This window comes from Scyliorhinus torazame, chromosome 10 (genome assembly GCF_047496885.1).
Source record: "Scyliorhinus torazame isolate Kashiwa2021f chromosome 10, sScyTor2.1, whole genome shotgun sequence".
Taxonomy (NCBI): Eukaryota; Metazoa; Chordata; class Chondrichthyes; order Carcharhiniformes; family Scyliorhinidae; genus Scyliorhinus; species Scyliorhinus torazame.
In genome coordinates, this window is record NC_092716.1 from 153,116,482 (window position 1) to 153,135,987 (window position 19,506).

General features: G+C 48.2%; 1 protein-coding gene across 1 annotated transcript in view; it reads left to right on the forward strand.

Moving 5' to 3' along the window:
* Positions 1 to 19,506, forward strand: part of syt13 (synaptotagmin XIII) — a 104,131-nt gene that overhangs the window by 58,383 nt on the left and 26,242 nt on the right. Inside the window, 1 exon segment of the mRNA XM_072517695.1 lies at positions 12,507 to 12,641. Within this exon segment, the coding sequence (XP_072373796.1) occupies positions 12,507 to 12,641 (135 nt within the window).

Genomic DNA, 19,506 nt, shown 5'->3' on the forward strand with positions numbered 1-19,506 from the left:
GAGGGTGGAGGGGGTCGAATACTCGGCCATTGCGGTCTCGGACCATGCCCCGCACTGGGTGGACCTGCGGCTGGGGGCGGAGCGGGGTCAGCGCCCTCTCTGGAGACTGGATGTGGGGCTGCTGGTGGATGAGGAGGTGTGTGGGCGGATAAGGAGGAGCATTGAGAACTATGTGGGAGCGAATGACACAGGGGAGGTAACGGTGGCAGTGGTGTGGGAGGCTTTGAAGGCGGTCGTTAGGGGAGAGTTAATCTCCATCAGGTCCCATAAAGAGAAGGAGAGGGCGGAGAGGCTGGTGGGAGAGATACTCCGGGTAGACAGGAGATACGCGGAGGCCCCAGAGGGGGGGGCTGCTGAACGAACGCCAAAAAACTTCAGGCGGAGTTCGACTTGCTGACCACGTGGAAGACGGAGGCGCTGTTAAGGAAAGTGAAAAGGGCAGTCTACGAGTATGGAGAGGAGGCGAGTAAGATGCTGGCGCACCAGCTGCGCAAGAGTGAGACGGCTAGAGAGATTGGGGGAGTGCGAAATAAGGAGGGCAACATGGTGCTGAGCCTTGAGAGGGTCAATGAAGTCTTCAGGGAGTTCTACGTGAAGTTATACGAGTCGGGGAGGGGGAAGGGATGAGGCAGTTTATGGACTGGTTGAGGTTCCCGAGGGTGGAAGTGGAGCGGGTGGAGGGATTGGGGGCCCCAATTGAGCTGGAGGCGGTAGTCAGGGGGCTGGCAAGCATGCAGACGGGCAAGGCCCTGGGCCCGGACGGCTTCCCTGTAGAATTTTATAAGAAGTTCTTAGAGCTACTGAGCCCGCTCCTGCTAAGAACCTTCAATGAGGCAAAGGAGAAAGGGACCCTCCTCCGACGATGTTGCAGGCATTGATTTCGCTTATCCTGAAGAAGGAGAAGGATCCGCTTCAGTGTGGGTCCTACAGGCTGATATCGCTCCTGAACGTGGATGCCAAACTGTTGGCAAAAATTCTGGCCACCAGGATAGAGGACTGTGTCCCGGGAGTGATTGGGGAGGACCAGACGGGTTTTGTTAAGGGCAGGCAGCTGAACACGAACGTGAGGAGGCGGAGGTGGTGGCTGCGATGGACGCGGAGAAGCCTTTGACAGGGTGGAGTGGGAGTATTTGTGCGAGGCGCTAGGCAGGTTTGAATTTGGGGAGGGATTTATAGGGTGGGTCAAGCTGCTGTATCAGGCCCCTGTAGCGAGTGTGTCCACAAACCGGCTAAGGTCGGAATATTTCAGGCTGCACCGGGGGACGAGACAGGGGTGTCCCCTGGCCGTTGCTGTTTGCCCTGGCAATCGAGCTGTTGGCGATTGAGCTCAGGACTTCAGGGGATTGGAGGGGGCTGGTGCATGGAGGGGAGGAACACCGGGTATCCCTCTACGCGGATGACCTGTTGTTGTACATTTCGGACCCGTTAGAGGGGATGGGGGAGGTCATGCGGATCTTGAGGGACTTTGGGAGCTTCTCAGGGTATACGTTGAACGTGGGGAAGAGTGAGCTGTTCGTGGTCCACGGTATGTGCAGGAGGAGAGACTGAGGGAGCTCCCGCTCAGGATAGTGGAGCGGAGCTTTCGGTACTTGGGGATACAAGTGGCCAGGAACTGGGATGACCTGCACAGGCTCAACTTAATCCGGCTCATGGAACAGATGGAGGGAGAGTTTAAAAGGTGGGATATGCTCCCACTTTCCCTGGCGGGGCGGGTGCAGACTGTGAAGATGACGGTTCTCCCCAGGTTCCTCTTCGTCTATCAGTGCCTCCTCATTTTCATCCCCAAGTCCTTTTTAAGCGGAGTGAATAGGATTGTTACGGGATTTGTGTGGGCGAATAAAACCCGAGAGTTAAAAGAGCATTCTTGGAGCGTAGCCGGGGTGGCGGGGGGGGCGGGGGTGGGGGGGGCCGGGGGGGGGGGGGGGGGGGTTGCAGAGGACTGGCTCTGCCGAACGTCTGCAGCTATTATTGGGCGGCCAATGTGGCCATGATTAGGAAGTGTGTGATGGAGGAGGGGGCGGCATGGGGGTGGCTGGAGGCGGCGTCATGCAAAGGCACCAGCCTAGGGGCAGTAGTCTCGGCTCAGCTGCCGTTCTCACAGGCGCGATACACCACAAGTCCGGTGGTGACGGCGGCACTGAGGATCTGGGGGCAGTGGAGGAGACACAGGCAGGAGGAGGGGACCTCTGTGTGGACCCCGATACGGAATAACCATAGATTTGCTCCGGTAGGATGGATGGGGGGTTCCAAGGCTGGTACAGGGCAGGTATTGGAGGATGGGGGACCTGTTTATAGACAGGACTTTCCCCAGCATGCAGGCACTGGAGGAGAAGTTCGGCCTACCCCCGGGGAATGCGTTCAGGTACCTCCAGGTTCAGGACTTTCTTAGAAAACAGGTGGGGACATTTCCGCTGCTGCCCCCGCGTAGGATCCAGGACAGGGTGGTGTCTGGCATCTGGGTAGGGGAGGAGAAGGTGTCGGACATATATCAGGAGCTGCAGGAAGTCTCAGTGGAAGAGTTGAAGGGCAAGTGGGAGGAGGAGCTGGGTGAGGAGCTGGATGAGGGCCTGTGGGCCGACGCCCTGGGCAGGGTGAACTCCTCCTCATCATGTGCCAGGCTCAGCTTAATTCAGTTTAAGGTGGTGCATCGGCGCATATAATGGCGGCAAGAATGAGTAGGTTTTTTTTGGGGTGGAGGACAGGTGCCCGAGGTGTGCGGGGAGACGGCGAATCATGCCCATATGTTTTAGGCATGCCCGGCACTTAAAGAATTCTGGCAGGGGTTTGCGAGGGTGATGTCTAGGATTTTGGACACTCGGGTGAAGGCGAGTCCAACAGTAGAGATATTTGGGGTGTCGGAGGATCCGGGAGTGCAGGAAGCGAAAGAGGCCGAGGTACTGGCCTTTGCCTCCCTGGTAACCCGGAGACGGACCTTGCTAATGTGGAGGGACTCAAAAACCCCCGGGTGTGGAGACCTGGGTTAGCGATATGGCGGGGTTCCTCAGCCTGGAGTGAATAAAGTTCACCTTGAGAGGGTCCTTGATGGGGTTCTCCCAGCGGTGGCAACCTTTCCTTGACTTTCTAGGGGAGCAGTAAGTGCAGCAGCAGCATCCTGGGGGGTGGGGGGGGGGTGGGGGGGGCTCAGGTGAGGGGTGGGGGGGGGGAACTGTTGATATAATGTAAGTTTTATATGAAGACAACACCCACCTTGTTCTGTTGAATAATTCTTGTTTATTTTTATTTTTATTTGTACTTCTATCCTTGTTACGTAAAAACGTTGGTTGGAAAAGCTTTAATAAAACATTTATTAAAAAGGTTAACATGAGTTCATAGAATAAACATTGTTTTGTTTAAAAAAATACTGGTCCATTTCTGCTGTACCACACCTGTAGAGTGAGCCTTGTGCTCCCCATACCACAATCTATTAAAAGTTGTGGGTCAGTGAACTCCAGGATACACTTTGGGATTCTCTAAACCCTGGCCAATAACATGGGTTTGACCCAAAATTCGTGGCATGGGTGCATCTGTTGTATGTAGCCTCGGTGGTAAGTGTGCGTACAAATGAGATGAGTTCATAGAGGTTTGGACTGCATAGGGAACGCGATAGGGGTGTCCACTGTCGCCGCTGTTGTTTGCATTGGCAACTGAGCCCTTGGCGATGGTCCTAAGGGGGTCTATAGAGTGGCAGGATATTGTGAGGGGGAGTAGGAAACGCTGGGTGTCACTGTACACGAACGACCTGTTGTTTGTGTCGGCCCGCTGGAGAGTATGGGTAGTATCATGGGAATATTGGAGAGATTTGGGGCCCTCTCCGGATATACGTTAAATATCAGGAAGAGTGAGATGTTTTCGATGAACGCAGCGGGGCGAGGGGCCAACTTGGAGGTGTTGGTGTTTAAGGTAGCTAGGGAAAAGTTCAGATATTTGGGGATTCAGGTGATGAGGGAACGGACTACGATACATAGGTGGAATTTGACAACGTTAGTGGAGGAGATTAAGGAAAATTTTAAGAGGTGCAACACATTACACCTGACACTGGCAGGGAGGGTGCAAGTGATAAAAATGAATGTGCTATCAAGGTTCCTGTTCGTTTTCCAGACCCTCACGATCTTTCTCCCTGATGCATTCTTCCGGAAGTTGGAGAGAATGATTTTGGAGTTCATATGGGCAGGGAAGGTGCTGAGGGTAAAGAGGGCTCCGTTACAGAAGAGTCAGAAAGGGGGCATTGGTGTTGTCAAACCTGCAGAACTATTATTGGGTAGCAAATGCGGAGAAGGTGAGGCGATGATGGGGGTGGGGGTGGGGGGCAGGTGCGCAGGGGGAGGAATGGGTCAAGATGGAGGAGGAGTCCTGCAGGGATCCAGTCTGAGGGCTATGGTGACAGCTCTGCTGCCATTAGCTCCGGGGATGTACACAAGGAGCCCGGTGGTTCAGGCAAAGGTCTGGGTGTAGAATCAGCTGAGGAGACATTTTAAGTTGGAAGGGATGTCGGTGTTGACTCCACTGTGTAGGAACCACAGGGGAGATGGATGGGATGTATGGGAAATGGAGGGAGGCGGGGCGGGAGAGGGTGAGGGAAATTTGTAGGTCTGGATGAGTTGCAGGGATGGCTTGAGTTGCCGAGGAGGTGTGAATTTTGATATATGCAGGCGAGGGACTTTGCTCAAAATGAGTGGAGGACGTTTTCCAGATTGCCAGAATACACTTTATTGGAACAACTGCTGCTCCCAGGTAAGTTGGGGAGGGTAGGATTGGGATATATATGGGGGAGGTTGGGGAAGAGGAGGTAGGGGAGACACAGGTGGTGAGGATCAGGAACTAATGGGAGGACGAGTTGAGGGCGGAAGAGGCTGGGCACTGTGGTGTGAGGCGATACAGAGTGTGAACTCAACCTCCTCCTGCGCGATGGTGAGCCTGATCCAGTTTAAGGTGGCACATAGGGCACATGTGATTCAGGCAAGGATGAGTGGGTTCTTCCAGGGGGTGGCCGATGGGTACAAGAAGTGTGGGTGGGGGCCGGCTAATCATGTGCATATCAAGGAGGAACATCATCGTGACCTTCGGGGCGAGGAGAATTAACTGTGTATATCGAATAAACCTGTGGTTATTTTACATCCTGCGTGCATTCCTGTGTGTCTCTATGTTGGATTCTACACTGGTGACGATGCTGGAGTGGAACTGCCAACAGCACACATTCTACACCACCAGCCCACTTTATCTAGGCCCCAGTAGGCTTTCACCCTGGCGAGATGCCCCACAAATGAATGCATGAACCATTCAATATGAGTAGCGATGATTGGGTTCAATATATTGGGTGGATGTAATTTTTTGTTCTGATTAAAAGCAATAATGGGAGATGAAAGGCAGACCGTAGCATGGGTGACTGCAGTTGGTGGGCTAGCCTATATGTTCATAAAGAGCCTAACCTACCCAGACATGCCAGATTCCTGGGGTTTCAGCCCATTGGTAGCCTTTGTTGAGGAGCTTCTGAATCCAAAGCTCCCAATTACAGTCCGCAGATTTTGCTTCCATATGACCTCCCAGGCCCAAGGAGAGCCCAACAGTGACATTTGCTGCACTTTAGGAAGCTCATTGAAACCTGCGAATTTGGGCCCACATTGAATGAGTCCCTGCTTCGTTTGTGGCAGTGGCGATGCTGCCACACAGAGGAAACTACTAACAGAAACCCACTTAATCCTCCAGCGAGCAATCAAAATTGCAGTCTCGTGTGAGAGCGCAGAACCCAGGACTCTAGAGCTCCAGGGAATGTCGATACTATACCTCGGTCAGCGGGGAAACTGCCGGCCGACCGAAACCAGACCCAAGGAGCGTAAACCACGGGTAGAGGCTAGTGCTGCAGAGTGCCCGAAGCCAACCAGGACAGCTCCCTGAACCAGGGTATCCAGGTGGCAACCCCAGACAGCAAGCCTGACGCCAGGACCAAGACATCAGACACCAGACGGATGCGCAAGGACCCCGTCTCCCGCCGGCCTCCCAGGCCATACCCCCTTGCAATCAGACATGCTACGTGGATGACTGGGACAATTCCTATCAACAACTCCACTGCATGATGGCACCCCGGGTCGCCCCATCTGGATAGCGCTGAAGGTCAATGGGCACTCTATCGAGATGGAACTCGACACGGGAGCGCAAAACTGCCAGAACTCAGCGTAGAGGACAGCGTCTTACTGTGGGGGATGTGAGTACTCGTCACGGAACATGGATGCGCACCCCTGCTGCAGGAATTCCACAACGGACACCCCGGGGTGTCGAAGATGAAGGTGCTCGCCCACAGCTAAATCTACAGGCCCGAAATCGGCGCCGACATAGAAAAGGTATCTCAATGCTGCGGCCCATGCCAAGAGCATCAGAAAGTTCCACCGGCAGTGCCGACGCACATGGGTAATGGCCAGGCCAGCCCTGGTCCCGCTTACATATCAACTTCATCGCATCATTTCAGGGGGAAATGTTCCTGATCATATTGGACAGAAGTCCACAGGATGCAGGCCACAACCACAAGGGCGTCCATGGACCAGTTACAAACACGCTTAGTGTTAGTGTCCAACAATGGCGCATCTTTTACCGACGGTAAATTCAGGGCATTCATGGCGTCTAACGGCATCTGCCACATGCGGACCGTCCCATACCACCCGGCCTCGATCGGTCTCGCCAAGCGGACGGGCCAAACGTTCGAGCGCCGAATGAAGAAGTTAACCACTGGCTCATGTGACACCTGGTTGGCCTGTTCCTATTCAGCTTCTGGACCTCACCACACGCCACCATGGGGGTGGAACCGGTGGCACTACTGATGGAGAGGTACCTCAGGAAATGCTTAGGCCTGATTGTCCCAGACATCGGAGAAAGGGTCCGCCGCAGACAGGACAGATCAGATGCGACACGGGCCAGCGCACACCACTGCGTTGTTTCGAGCCCGGAGACGCAGTCTACGTATGGAATTTCGGTGACAGCGCCATATGGCTCCCAGGCGTGGCACTTAGCCCAACGGGACCAGTCTCATACTCAGTCCCACACAGGGAAAGGAGGCAAGCCTCCATGTTGATCAGGTCCACCACTGCACCCAGGAGCCGCCGGGACCTGCCCATGACACCAATCCCGGTCCTTCCGCAGCCTCCATTACCTTCCGCCACCTTCTCCAACCGTTAGTGTCCCAGTGGTGGAGATGCCAGGCACCAGCCCTACGGACTCGGAGTATGATTCTCTGATTCCACCATAGACATTTGCCCACCAGGGAGCATTGTGACACCACTGCCCACACCAGTATCCATGCCGGCCCAGCCTCGACGATCCATGCACAAACGCCAGTGCAATACACGTCCCCGGCCCTGTTCCATTGATGTCGGAACACCTCCCCGCTGAAAACGAATGGGGGACCTCCTCCACAACTGATGGACTTGGACGTCACTGCGGACTTTGGGGGGGGAGAGGGAAGGGGTGTTACAACCCCCTTGGAGGTCACAGGTTACACACCATCTGGTTCCCCATGACCACCACGGAGTATGAACTCCCCTGGTAAAACGGGGTGGGGTTTTCCCTTAACAAGGGGGAACCTCATTGGACTTAAACCCTGACCTGAATGCAGATCAGGGAGGGTGACCCTTCCGGGCGAGGAGAGTTAGCTGTGAGGGTGAAGCCCATGGTCCTGACATCGTGGTTAGCCTGGTCCCGGTCAAAGTTGATGTAGTTATGAGCCTAGCAAATACTGCTTGGGTCACCTCCCTTATGCACTTGTGTGGCGGACTGGGAGATGCTGCAGAGGTCCCAGAAATGAGCCGCTGACATAAAAGTTAAGCTCGGCTGTGACCTTCAAGGCTCCAGGCAATGGGTGACCTCCCAACCCATGTGGTGCCAACTCCTGCATAACCTGGCACAGATGGTCCACCATCCTTCAGGACAAATGGTGTTGTCTCCAGCACTGCATCTCTGCCATCTGAAGCTACACCGGAGGGGAACAACCCCCGTACCCGATAGCGTCTCCTCTGAGCCACCTCAATATGTGGCTGGGCCTTCTGGTAACTCAATGAGCCCTGCAACCTCCTCCACTTCAGGGCACTGGTCCTGTCCATGTGCAGCTGCATGTTGACGTCTTCTCAAGTTCCAAAGCAACCAGGAGCACAGCCAGCTCCACTGGCTCCATCATCCTCACACCCCAAGAAGGAGGAGACAGATCTGTGAGCAATAAGCAGTCCTGTCAATGCCCTCACCCATTGCCCTGTCAAGACATAGGACATCCACCCATGCAAACATTCCCCTAGGTGTGTGCCTTTACAATGAGCTACACCCTCTTACACTCTAGCACAATGGCCATGGGCCCAAATGATCCTCTCACAACTCCACCCGTCAGGTGGGCATCTACCTTGGAGAACCTTAGTGGCCCCGCAGAACCCCCACCCCAAGGGTGAGGGCTGAGGGCACATATATACATTGAATAATAATAATCTTTATTATTATTGTCACAACGAGGCTTACATTAACACTGCAATGAAGTTACTGTGAAAATCCCCGTCACCACCTCCCAGCACCTGTTCGGGTACACTGAGGGAGAATCCAGAATGTCCACTGAGAACTGACCTGTGTGCTGACTTCCCGGGGGCTGCAACACTTCCTGTTTCAGGGCTGCCTGATGAGTTCTGTTACCGTTTGCCCTTTTGTATTGGGATCTAAACCTCCCTTATCAGGAGATGAAATGAAATGAAAATCGCTTATTGTCACAAGTAGGCTTCAATGAAGTTACTGTGAAAAGCCCCTAGTTGCCACATTCCGGCGCCTGAGCGGGGAGGCTGGAACGGGAATTGAATCGTGCTGCTGGCCTGCTTGGTCTGCTTTAAAAGCCAGCAATTTAGCCCCCCATAGAGTTCAATGCTTGGGAGTTCAGCTCCCAAAGGGTTAACTAGTGGGTGCCAACCAGTGGCACAATCATACATTACAATGCTGATTTGACGGGCATAATTGATTCCTGTAGGAAGGATCAAGGATGTTATTTGAGAAGCTGCTTCCTCCTGTGGCGGCGAGGCCCACCTGATTAACCTCTCGACTACAATTTCCACTAAAATTGATCCTTAACTTTAATCTTCATTCCCCAAGCTACCATGGGTTGCTGATCACTCGAGCTTCCATCCTGAATATGTCAGACATCCATGATAACATGCCTGTTAGCCTGGAGTCCAGGACCATTGGCCTTCCACACTCCTCATGCCCTACAGCTGTCACTTACAGCCAGAGGATGTGTGGGGTGTTAACTGTGACTGGCGTCTTTATCTCCTCTGTGTCAGGTCCTCTTGCCCTCATGGAGCTAATCGCCACCCCATGTCAGAGTCCCCACACTGCCCATGCAACCTGGCATTTCACTGGACCCCACCCTGGGACCACAGTCAACCTCTGTGCTGGCCCTGTGAATTTTCCCACTTCCCACACCAGAAAGGCAATCCCTCCAAGGAACATCATTTAGACACCAGCAAGAGAGAAGCCAAGGAGTGCAAAGTCCTCACCAAGCTGCAGACCCCTTAGAGATCTAACAATCCATAATAATGATGGTCCCCCACCCCCTAATGCCTAGACTCAACCTCCCTGTTCCCGAGAATAACTTAGCTGGTTCCCCCATATCCTCTCTGGGTTTTTTTTTCTTCAAAAAAATATACTTTATTCATAAAATTTATCATAAGCATTACAGAAACATTTCAAATTGTCTTGACTGTACATTTCCGGCAGAGTTACACATTGCCTTGACTTTTTTTCATTCAATTTTGATATTATCATACACATATCACTCTTTACATTACAATTCCTTCTTAAATATTTACAGTGTCATGTTTGTTTTATACATTGGAGTGTTGGTTGCCCAGACCGAGGGGGGTTTACACTGTTACCCGCCCCTCGGTGTACATTTGCTGGAAAGACCTTACACAGTGGTCTTTCCCCATTGCGCCTTGGCGGCAGCTGCCCCAAGCTTGAGTGCGTCCCTCAACACGTAGTCCTGGACCTTGGAATGTGCCAGTCTGGCAACACTCGGTCAAGGACAATTCTTTGCACTGGAAGATCAGCAAGTTTCGGGCAGACCAAAGAGCGTCTTTCACCGAGTTGATGACCTTCCAGCAGCAGTTGATGTTTGTCTCGGTGTGTGTCCCTGGAAACAGTCCGTAGAGCACAGAGTCCTGTGTCACAGATCTGTTCGGGATAAACCTTGACAAATACCACTGCATCTCTCTCCAGACCTTCTTTGCAAAGGCACATTCCACAAGGAGGTGTGTGACCGTCTCATTTCCCCCACAGCCACTCCGAGGGCAGCGTGCATTGGCGCAGAGCCTTCGGGTGTGCATGAAGAATCTGACAGGGAGGGCCCTTGTCACCACCAGCCAAGCTAGGTCTTGGTGCTTGTTTGAAAGTTCTGGTGATGAGGCGTTCTGCCAGATGACTCTGACAGTCTGCTCAGGGAACCATCCAACGTCCTCCACGGTCTCCTTTTCCCTGAGGGCCTCGAGGACATTACATGTTGACCACTGCTTCATTGCCTTGTGGTCAAAGGTGTTTTTCTTCAAAAACTTTTCCACGAAGGATAGGTGGTACGGTACGGTCCAACTACTTGGAGCGTTCCACGGCAATGAGGCCAGGCCCATCCTTCGTAACACCAGGGACAGGTAGAACCTCAGTATGTAGTGACACTTGGTGTTTGCATACTGGGGGTCCATGCACAGCTTGATGCAGCTGGACACAAAGGTGGCCAACAGGATGAGGGAGGCGTTGGGTACGTTCCGCCCTCCCTTCTCCAGAGGTTTGTACATGGTGTCCCTTCGGACACGGTCCATCTTGGATCTCCAGATGAATTTGAAGATGGCTCGGGTGACTGCTGCGGCGTAGGGTTGGGTTATGGGCCAGACCTTCGCCACGTGCAGTAGCACCGAGAGTACCTCACACCTGATGACCATGGTTTTGCCCGCAATGGAGAGGGAGTGTTGCTCCCACCAGCCCAGTTTGTGCCTTGCCTTTGCTAAGCGCTCCTCCCAGGTTTTGGTGCACGCCCCAGCAGCTCCGAACCATATCCCCAGCACCTTCAGGTAATCTGACCTGACAGTGAAGGGGACAAAGGACCGGTCGGTCCAGTTCCCAAAGAACATGGCCTCGCTCTTGCCACGGTTTACCTTGGCTCCCGAGGCCAGTTCAAACTGGTCGCAGGCGTTCAAGAGCCTGCGCACAGACGCAGGATCCGAGCAGAAGACGGCAACGTCGTCCTTGTACAGGGAGGCCTTGACTTGCGTGCCTCCACTGCCTGGGATCGTCACTCCCCTTATACCCGGATCCTTCCTGATGGACTCGGCAAAAGGTTCAATGCAGCACACAAAAAGGGCAGAGGAGAGAGGGCAGCCCTGCCTGACTCCAGATTTGATCTGGATCTTTTCTGATTCCCACCCATTGATTGAGACTGCGCTATAGATGTTTGTGTAGAGCAGTTTCTGGTGCCCCCCTGCCACTGCACTCCCTGGTGGGTAATGGCGATCTGTGCGCTCACCTCTGATATCCCCTTTGAAGGAGAGGGCGCCAGGTTCACATTTTTATAGAGCTGCTGTAAACTGCACTGACATGCGTCAAGCTGGAGAATGAATATTCAATGAGGGTGAAAGTGCCTGCAGGAATGACTCCAAATTAGACATTAATGTACTAAAATGAGATTCCTTGGCAGGAATCTCGTCACATCACGGCGAGAAAAATCGGGAAATGAGACCTGACTGGCGAGAATCTTGTTTCCCAACATTCACAAGGGCCGGAATTTACCGGCTGTTCGCGCCGGTGGGATATTCCGGGCCCACCGACAGTGCGCAGTTTTCCTAGCGATAAGGGGTGCAGGCAATGGGAAATCCCGTTGATAATAGCGGGACCAGTAAATCCCGCTGGCGGGCTGCCTCCGCCGACTAAAAACACACAGCGGGTTGGTCGGTAAATCACGCCCTCGATCTTTGGCCCGCATCACCGTTTATGCTGACAGCTAATGCAGGCTCAGAATTCCGCCCATACTTTCCTAAATGTGGAACTTGGAAAAGTAGGAATGCTTCTTCCAGTGTTATATTCACTGAGGTGAGACTATATTGTAATTTTCTGTGCAAGGGCTGCCCTCTGTGTCTCAAGAAGTTACCCTGTTTGGGTAATTATTTATGCCTGTCTTTTACAGATAGGTACATGTGGCCCATATTGTGCTGCCCTTGGTTAGTGTGAGATACATGTCATTCAATTTTGGCCTCTCATGCAGGATCTTGGAGATCAGTTTGACAGGTAAAACATCATAAGATATTAGGCTATGATAAAGGGAATTTTGACTAATTCCAAAATCATTACAGTTCATAGGAAGTCAAAGGATACTGTATTGGGTTTAAAGATGACTGAGACTGCTTAGGTGGTTGATAATGGGTGAACTGTGGTAGTATTGTGTTAGATATGTTTCCTCATAAATTATCTGAACCACAACTTACTACTGTTCCTTCTTTCTGATTAAATGTCAGCTGCTGTTGATGCTACTCCTCTATCACCCGATCTGGAAGGTGGACTATCTGAGAATTGGACGGAGGCTGTGAAACTGCATTATGCAATTAAATATAACTACCAGAAGTCGGAACTGCATCTCACCATCGTTGAAGGTGCAACATTGGTTCAATACTATTAAGAGCACAGTGTAAAGGAAGTGGTTGCCATGGTAATAAGTACTTCACACTGGAAGAGCAGAGTGTTTTGCTATAACTCGCCATACAATCATACATGGCAACATGATCACTGTTTACTGTTCGGTGATATTGTTATATAGCCTATCAGACACAACGTTACACACCTTTCAGCATGGCGGTGTCCAGTTAATTGCCCCCACAGGAATACATATATAATCCGTAAATTCTTAAAGATTCATTTTTCTTTCCCCATCTTCGGGTTGCTCAAATCCACCATCCAGCATTATCTGCCTAGCATCTGCTCATCACACCTCGGCCCTCCTGCCATAACTGAAATGAGAATTTGTTATTCAGAAATTCACAATGGCAACATTGTCGTGGCGCTGCCATTTGTGGATCTGTCACTGTTAACACCATCTTCAAGTTTAATCATTGCTTCCAAACAGTGTCTGAAAGCAATCGCAATCGGAGGTACGCCCATATCAACAACATTTTTGTTCCAATACCTCGTTTGAAGAATAGCCTCCTCTTGTTCAGAACAGTTGCAGATCTAGAGTTTCCAATCACTCCAGTCACTTTGGTGTTTGTGGGGGTAACATGGTGGCGCATGGTTAGCACTGCTGCCTCACGGCACCAAGGACTTGGGTTTGACCCCGGCCCTGGGTCACTGTCCGTGTGGAGTTTGCACATTCTCCCCGTGTTTGCGTGGGTTTCGCCCCCACAATCCAAAGATGTGCAGGATAGGTTGATTGGTCGCACTAAATTTGCCACTATTTGGAAAAAAAAAAGAATTGGGTACTCTAAATTTTTTTTTTTTTTTAAACCTTGGTGTTTGTGGTTTCCCATTTACTATGAGAAACTACTTCAGCACTGTAATGCTGCCCATCCACTGTGGTTCGCGGAATGGTCTTTGCAATTGTTTCCCTCATTTCCGTTTTCTTCCATTACCTAGTGTCCTTGTGCCTGCCGTTTGAGAAAGGATACAGATGCTACTCCTGAGTCAGGGACAATGGTGCCCCAGCATAGTCTCTCCCTTTGAGTTTCTTCAGCATCCTGGGAAAAGGAAATTAGGATGGATGAACTTGTATTTTGCACCTAGTGCCTTTCTCATTGACAGGACGTCTCAATGTGCCGGACAGCCGATAAATTACTTTTGAACTGTTGTTCTGCTGTCAGACATGTGTTATGGGCGAGGCGTTTTCAGAACCCCAAAATGTATCATGGAGTTCAACCAACCTCTACCTTTAATGGATTTGTTGCTTTTCCGAGCACACGGCTTTTTTCCTAGGTGTGGGATACAATTATGGACACGTGGGTTTTTAAACTCAAAACACTGTTTATTCCATGAACTCAACTTAACATTTTAAATAACCATTGGATCTCTTACCACCCCTTACTTCAAAGATAACTCAGAAAATATTGCAACAGTAAATAACTCCTTAAAATGTTCCTTCAAACTTCCAAAAGACTTAACACCTTTAAACAGTATCACATCAGGTTAAAGGCTTTACTTTAAATCACCCAAATGATCCAGAGATAGTCTTTCATGGTAGACATCACAGCAACTCCAGCTCACTGCAAAACACAGACACTCCCCCAGCTATTATCAAACCTTGCAGTTCTCTGGAAACACACAGACACACACCCAGCTCTTTTTTAAACTGAAACTAAAAACCTGCAAAATGGCTGACCTGAGCTCCACCCACTCTATGACATCACTGTTTTCTTAAAGGTACATTGCTTATACATCCATTTAATAAAGGCACTCTTGCATAACACCTCCCCCCAAGAAAAAAAAACTAAAATGGCATCACCTTCATCAATTTCAAGATGGTTTCATTTTTCACTTTTGCACCGTCCACTAAGAAATGTACACAGTAAATATACCTTTTTGTTTTGTAAAAGAAACAACACATGCAAACAGGTATAATACTATAGTCCATTTTTCTTTGTTCTTCTTCCTCCAACTGAAATCCTTCTCGATTCACAGTCTCTTTGAACAAATTCTCTGCACGATCCATCCATTCCTCTACGCCTCGGCATTTCTCTTTAGAATCAGATAACTTAGTTCAATCTGACCACAGAGTCCCTTGCAATTCTCCAATACAGGAACATTGATGATCACAGCTTTCAGGCAGTCAAATGCCTGTTGAAAGTCCGCTGTCCATTGAAATTGTTGACGTTTCTTTAACAAGTCCATCAGTGGAATAATCACGCCACAAAGCTTTTGCACAATGGTTCGATCAAATTCATTCATGTTAAGAAATCGCATTATTTCCCTTCGTCTTGAGGATATCGGAAACTCCGCAAGGAAAGTGATTCGGGCTTCTCCAAATTCACTTTCGGCTAGGTTCATCACCAAACCCGCCTCCTGAAGTCGGTCGATGAACTCCATACGATGGTTTAAATGTTCTTTCCATGTCTGGAAGTTGGAAATAAAAGCAGATTGTCCCACTTTCTCCTTGCAATCCTTCAATGGTAGGACAGGATAAGAGTCCGTTCTTGTAACTGCATTCATCTTTCTATAGTCCACACACAACCGTTGGGTACCATCTAGTTTAGGTACCATCACTGTGGGTGAGCTCCACTTCAATTATGCCATTCTTCAGCATTCTCTCAATCTCTCTGTTAACCTGTGCCAACTTTAAAGGATTAAGTCTATATAGATGTTGTTTGATAGGAACAGCATTTCCCACATCTACATCATGTATAGCCATTTTAGTACTTCCCAATTTATCTCTACAAACTTGCCCATGTGATAACAATAACTCTTTCAGGTCAGTTTGTTTTTCCTCTGGAAGGTAACTTAACAATTCATCTCAATTTTTAAGAACATCCTCATTTCCAATTTAATTTGAGGTAAGTCAAATTCACAGTCATCTGGATTTGGTTTGTCACTTTGAGTTAGAATCATTAAAACCTCCTCCTTTTTCTCTCCTTCCCTTTCAAAGTACCTTTTAAGCATATTCACATGACACACTCGGTGAGTCTTCCTTCTATCTGGTGTTTTTACCACATAATTCACCTCACTTAATTTCCTTTCAATCTGATACGGTCCACAAAACCTAACTTTTAAAGGCTCCCCGACCACTGGTAACAACACTAAAACTTTATCCCCACTGGCAAAACTACGAACTTTGGACTTCTTGGCCGCTACCCGTTTCATCACATTTTGTGCAACTTTCAAATGTTGTCTAGCCAATTCATCTGCTCTATTTAATCGTTCTGTAAAATTTGACACGTAATCCAATATAGTATAATTTCCAATTTCTCACCCACCAATTTTTCCTTAATCACTTTAAGTGGTCCTCTTACCTCATGACCAAAAATGAGTTGAAAAGGACTAAATTTGGTAGACTCATTAGGTGCATCCCTAATTGCAAACAATACGAATGAATATAATTATAGAATATAATCATAGAATATAATCATAAATGAATGGAATGGGATTCCTTTATCCCAATCCTCTGGATAATGTTGACAATACGCCCTCAACATTGTCTTTAATGTCTGATGCCACCTTTCTAACGCTCCCTGCGATTCTGGATGGTACGCAGTTGATTTAAATTGTTTTATTCCTAAGCTATCCATAACTTCTTTGAATAGCTTTGGAGTAAAATTTGTTCCTTGATCCGATTGAATTCTGTGGGTAGTCCATATCTAGTAAAGAATTTAAGTAACTCCTCCACAATCCTTTTAGCTGTAATATTACATACTTGAATGGCCTCTGGAAACCTAGTAGACACATCCATTACAGTCAAAAGATATTGATTCCCACTTTTTGTTTTAGGAAGCGGTCCTACACAATCGATTCGGACCCTTGTAAAAGGTTCCTCAAATGCTGGAATGGGTATTAAGGGCGCTGGTCTTATCACTGCTTGAGGTTTCCCTATCACTTGACATGTGTGACATGATTGACAAAATTTAACTACATCTTTATGTAGTCCAGGCCAATAAAAATGTTTCTGGATTTTAGCTTGAGTTTTCCTTATTCCCAAATGACCTCCCACTGGTACTTCATGTGCAACTCGCAACACTTCCTTCCTATACCCTACCAGCAATACTACTTGATGAACGTCTGCCTACTTTTCATCCGCCTGCATATGTACACGTCTCCATTTTCTCATCAAGACATCATTTTTAAGGTAATAACACTCTGGTATACTCTCAGATTCCTCTTCCGTATATGCTTTCTGATATATCCATTTTATTTCTACATCTTTCTGTTGTAACTCCGCCAATTTTCCTGAACTAAAAATATCCGCCTCATCCTCCACCTGTTCTTGTTCTTTTTCAACCATCTGATCAAAAATCCCGTACCAGCCTCCCCGAACAGGTGCCGAAATGTGGCGACTAGGGGCTTTTCACAGTAACTTAATTGAAGCCTACTTGTGACAATAAGCGATTTTCATTTCATTTCATTTCAAATTGTTTCTGATAATTGCACTTCAACGTCATCTTCACTCTTTGATTTCTCCTCTTGTCTTAACCTGTTGCTTTGCGACCTTGTTACTACACAATCCGGAAAAATCCCGTCTTTCAACACTTCAATTGACTGATTTTCCACTGGTTTATCAACCACAGTGGGCATCACACCCACCTGCGATCCAGCTATATCATTACCCAAGATAAACTGTATTCCTGGACAAGATAGTTTATCTATTACTCCTACTACCACTTCACCACTCTTCACTGGACTTTCCAACCTTACCTTATATAATGGAACGCTACTCCTCTCACCCGGAATTCCATATTTCACCATCTTTTCTGGCAACATTCTTCCCAAACTACATAATTCCTCATCTCTTACTATTAAAGATTGACTAGCCCCTGTATCTCTTAAAATTGTGACTTCTTTACCTGCTCCTCCTGATACACATGAGTAAACTTTACCCACAAAAGTAAATTCTTTAAAGACATCTGGCACCTTCTTAACAATTACTTCTTGAACAGGTTGTACAATCATTTGCACCTCCTTCGCTTCCCTTGGGCTTTCCTTTCCCACTCTAACAAATCCCACTGTCTTATCCTGTTTTACCACTTCAGCCATCCCAGTGCTTTTCTTCAACCACCAACACTGTGACTTTACATGGCCTAGTTTATTACAGTGAAAACATCTGAAATTTTTCATTTCTTTTCCTCCCTCCTGGATTTCTTTTTTAATCTGAGGTACACTCTCTTTATTGTCTCCCATCAGATCACCGTTACCTTTACCACTTGAGTATTTCTCATGTCCCCAGTTTCTATCCCTCACCAGCTGAGACTGATGTCGGAAACCAATCTTTGATTTATGAACTAATTCATAATCATCTGCCATTTCTGCTGCTAACCTCGCAGGGTTAACCCTCTGCTCTTCCACATGAGTTCTCATTACATCAGGAATTGAATTTTTAAACTCCTCCAAAAGTATAATTTCTCTGAGAGCTTCAAACGTTTGGTCTATTTTCAAAGCCCTTATCCACCTATCAAAATTACTCTGTTTGAGCCTTTCAAACTCCATGTATGTTTGACCAAATTCTTTCCTTAAATTTCTAAACCTTTGTCTGTAAGCTTCAGGCACTAGCTCATATGCACTTAAGATGGATTTCTTCACCTCCTCATACGTTCCAGATACCTCCTCCAGTAGTGATGCAAACACTTCACGAGCTTTACCTACCAGCTTTGTTTGAATCAGTAACACCCACATGTCCTGTGGCCATTTCATTTGTTAGGCTACCTTCGCAAATGAAATGAAAAAGGCTTCCACTTCCTTCTCGTCAAACCCTGGCAATGCTTGGACATATTTAAATAGATTCCCACCAAGCCTTCGACTGTGACGCTCTTTCTCACTATCCTCATCACTATCATCGAACTGTACGTTTCCCTTTACGTCTGCCAATTTTAACTGATTGTCATGTTTCATGGCCATTTTCTGAAGTTCAAATTCCCTCTCTTTGTCTTTTTCCCTGACCTGTATCTCCCTTTCTTTTCATTTTTGTTCTGCTAGGGCTATTCTTTCTTTTCTCCTTTCTTCTCTCTCCTTTTCTTTTTCCTCTCTCTTTCTCTTTCCTCTCTCTCTCTTTCTTTTTCCTCTCTCTTTCTTTTTCCTCTCTCTCACTCTCGTATTCCAGCCGCTTTAATTCTTTCTCATGCTCCATTTGTTTAATTTGCAACTGAATTTGTGCCATTTCCAATGAGTCAAACTCTATCTCAGGCAACTTTAAATGCTTAACCACCACCATAATTACCTCATCTTTTTGCATTTTGTCAGGCAATGTTAACTGCAATGTTCTTGCCAAATCTAACAGTTTGCTTTTGTTTCTGTCCGTAAAGTACTACGTGTGACATTCTCCACCCCCAAAAACTTCTGAGCCTCTGAAAGAGCCATTGTTCACAATACTCTCCCCACTTAAACTAAAATACCACACTGGAAAAGCAACTGTCTTTAAGTTCACAAAAGCCAATCCAATAGATAGACTTTTATCCCCCTCGAGCCCCCAGTTGTTATGGGTGAGGCGTTTTCAGAAACCCAAAATGTATCATGGAGTTCAACCAGCCTCTCCCTTTAATGTATTTGTTGCTTTTCCGAGCAAACGGCTTTTTTCCTAGGTGTGGTATTACAATTATGGACACGTGCGTTTTTAAACACAAAACACTGTTTATTCCATGAACTCAGCTTAAAATTTTAAGTAAACATTGGGTCTCTAACACCCCTTACTTCAAAGATAACTCAGAAAATATTGCAACAGTAAATAACTCCTTAAAATGTTCCTTCAAACTTCCAAGAGACTTAACACCTTTAAACAGTATCACACCAGGTTAGAGGCTTTACTTTAAATCACCCAAATGATCCAGAGATAGT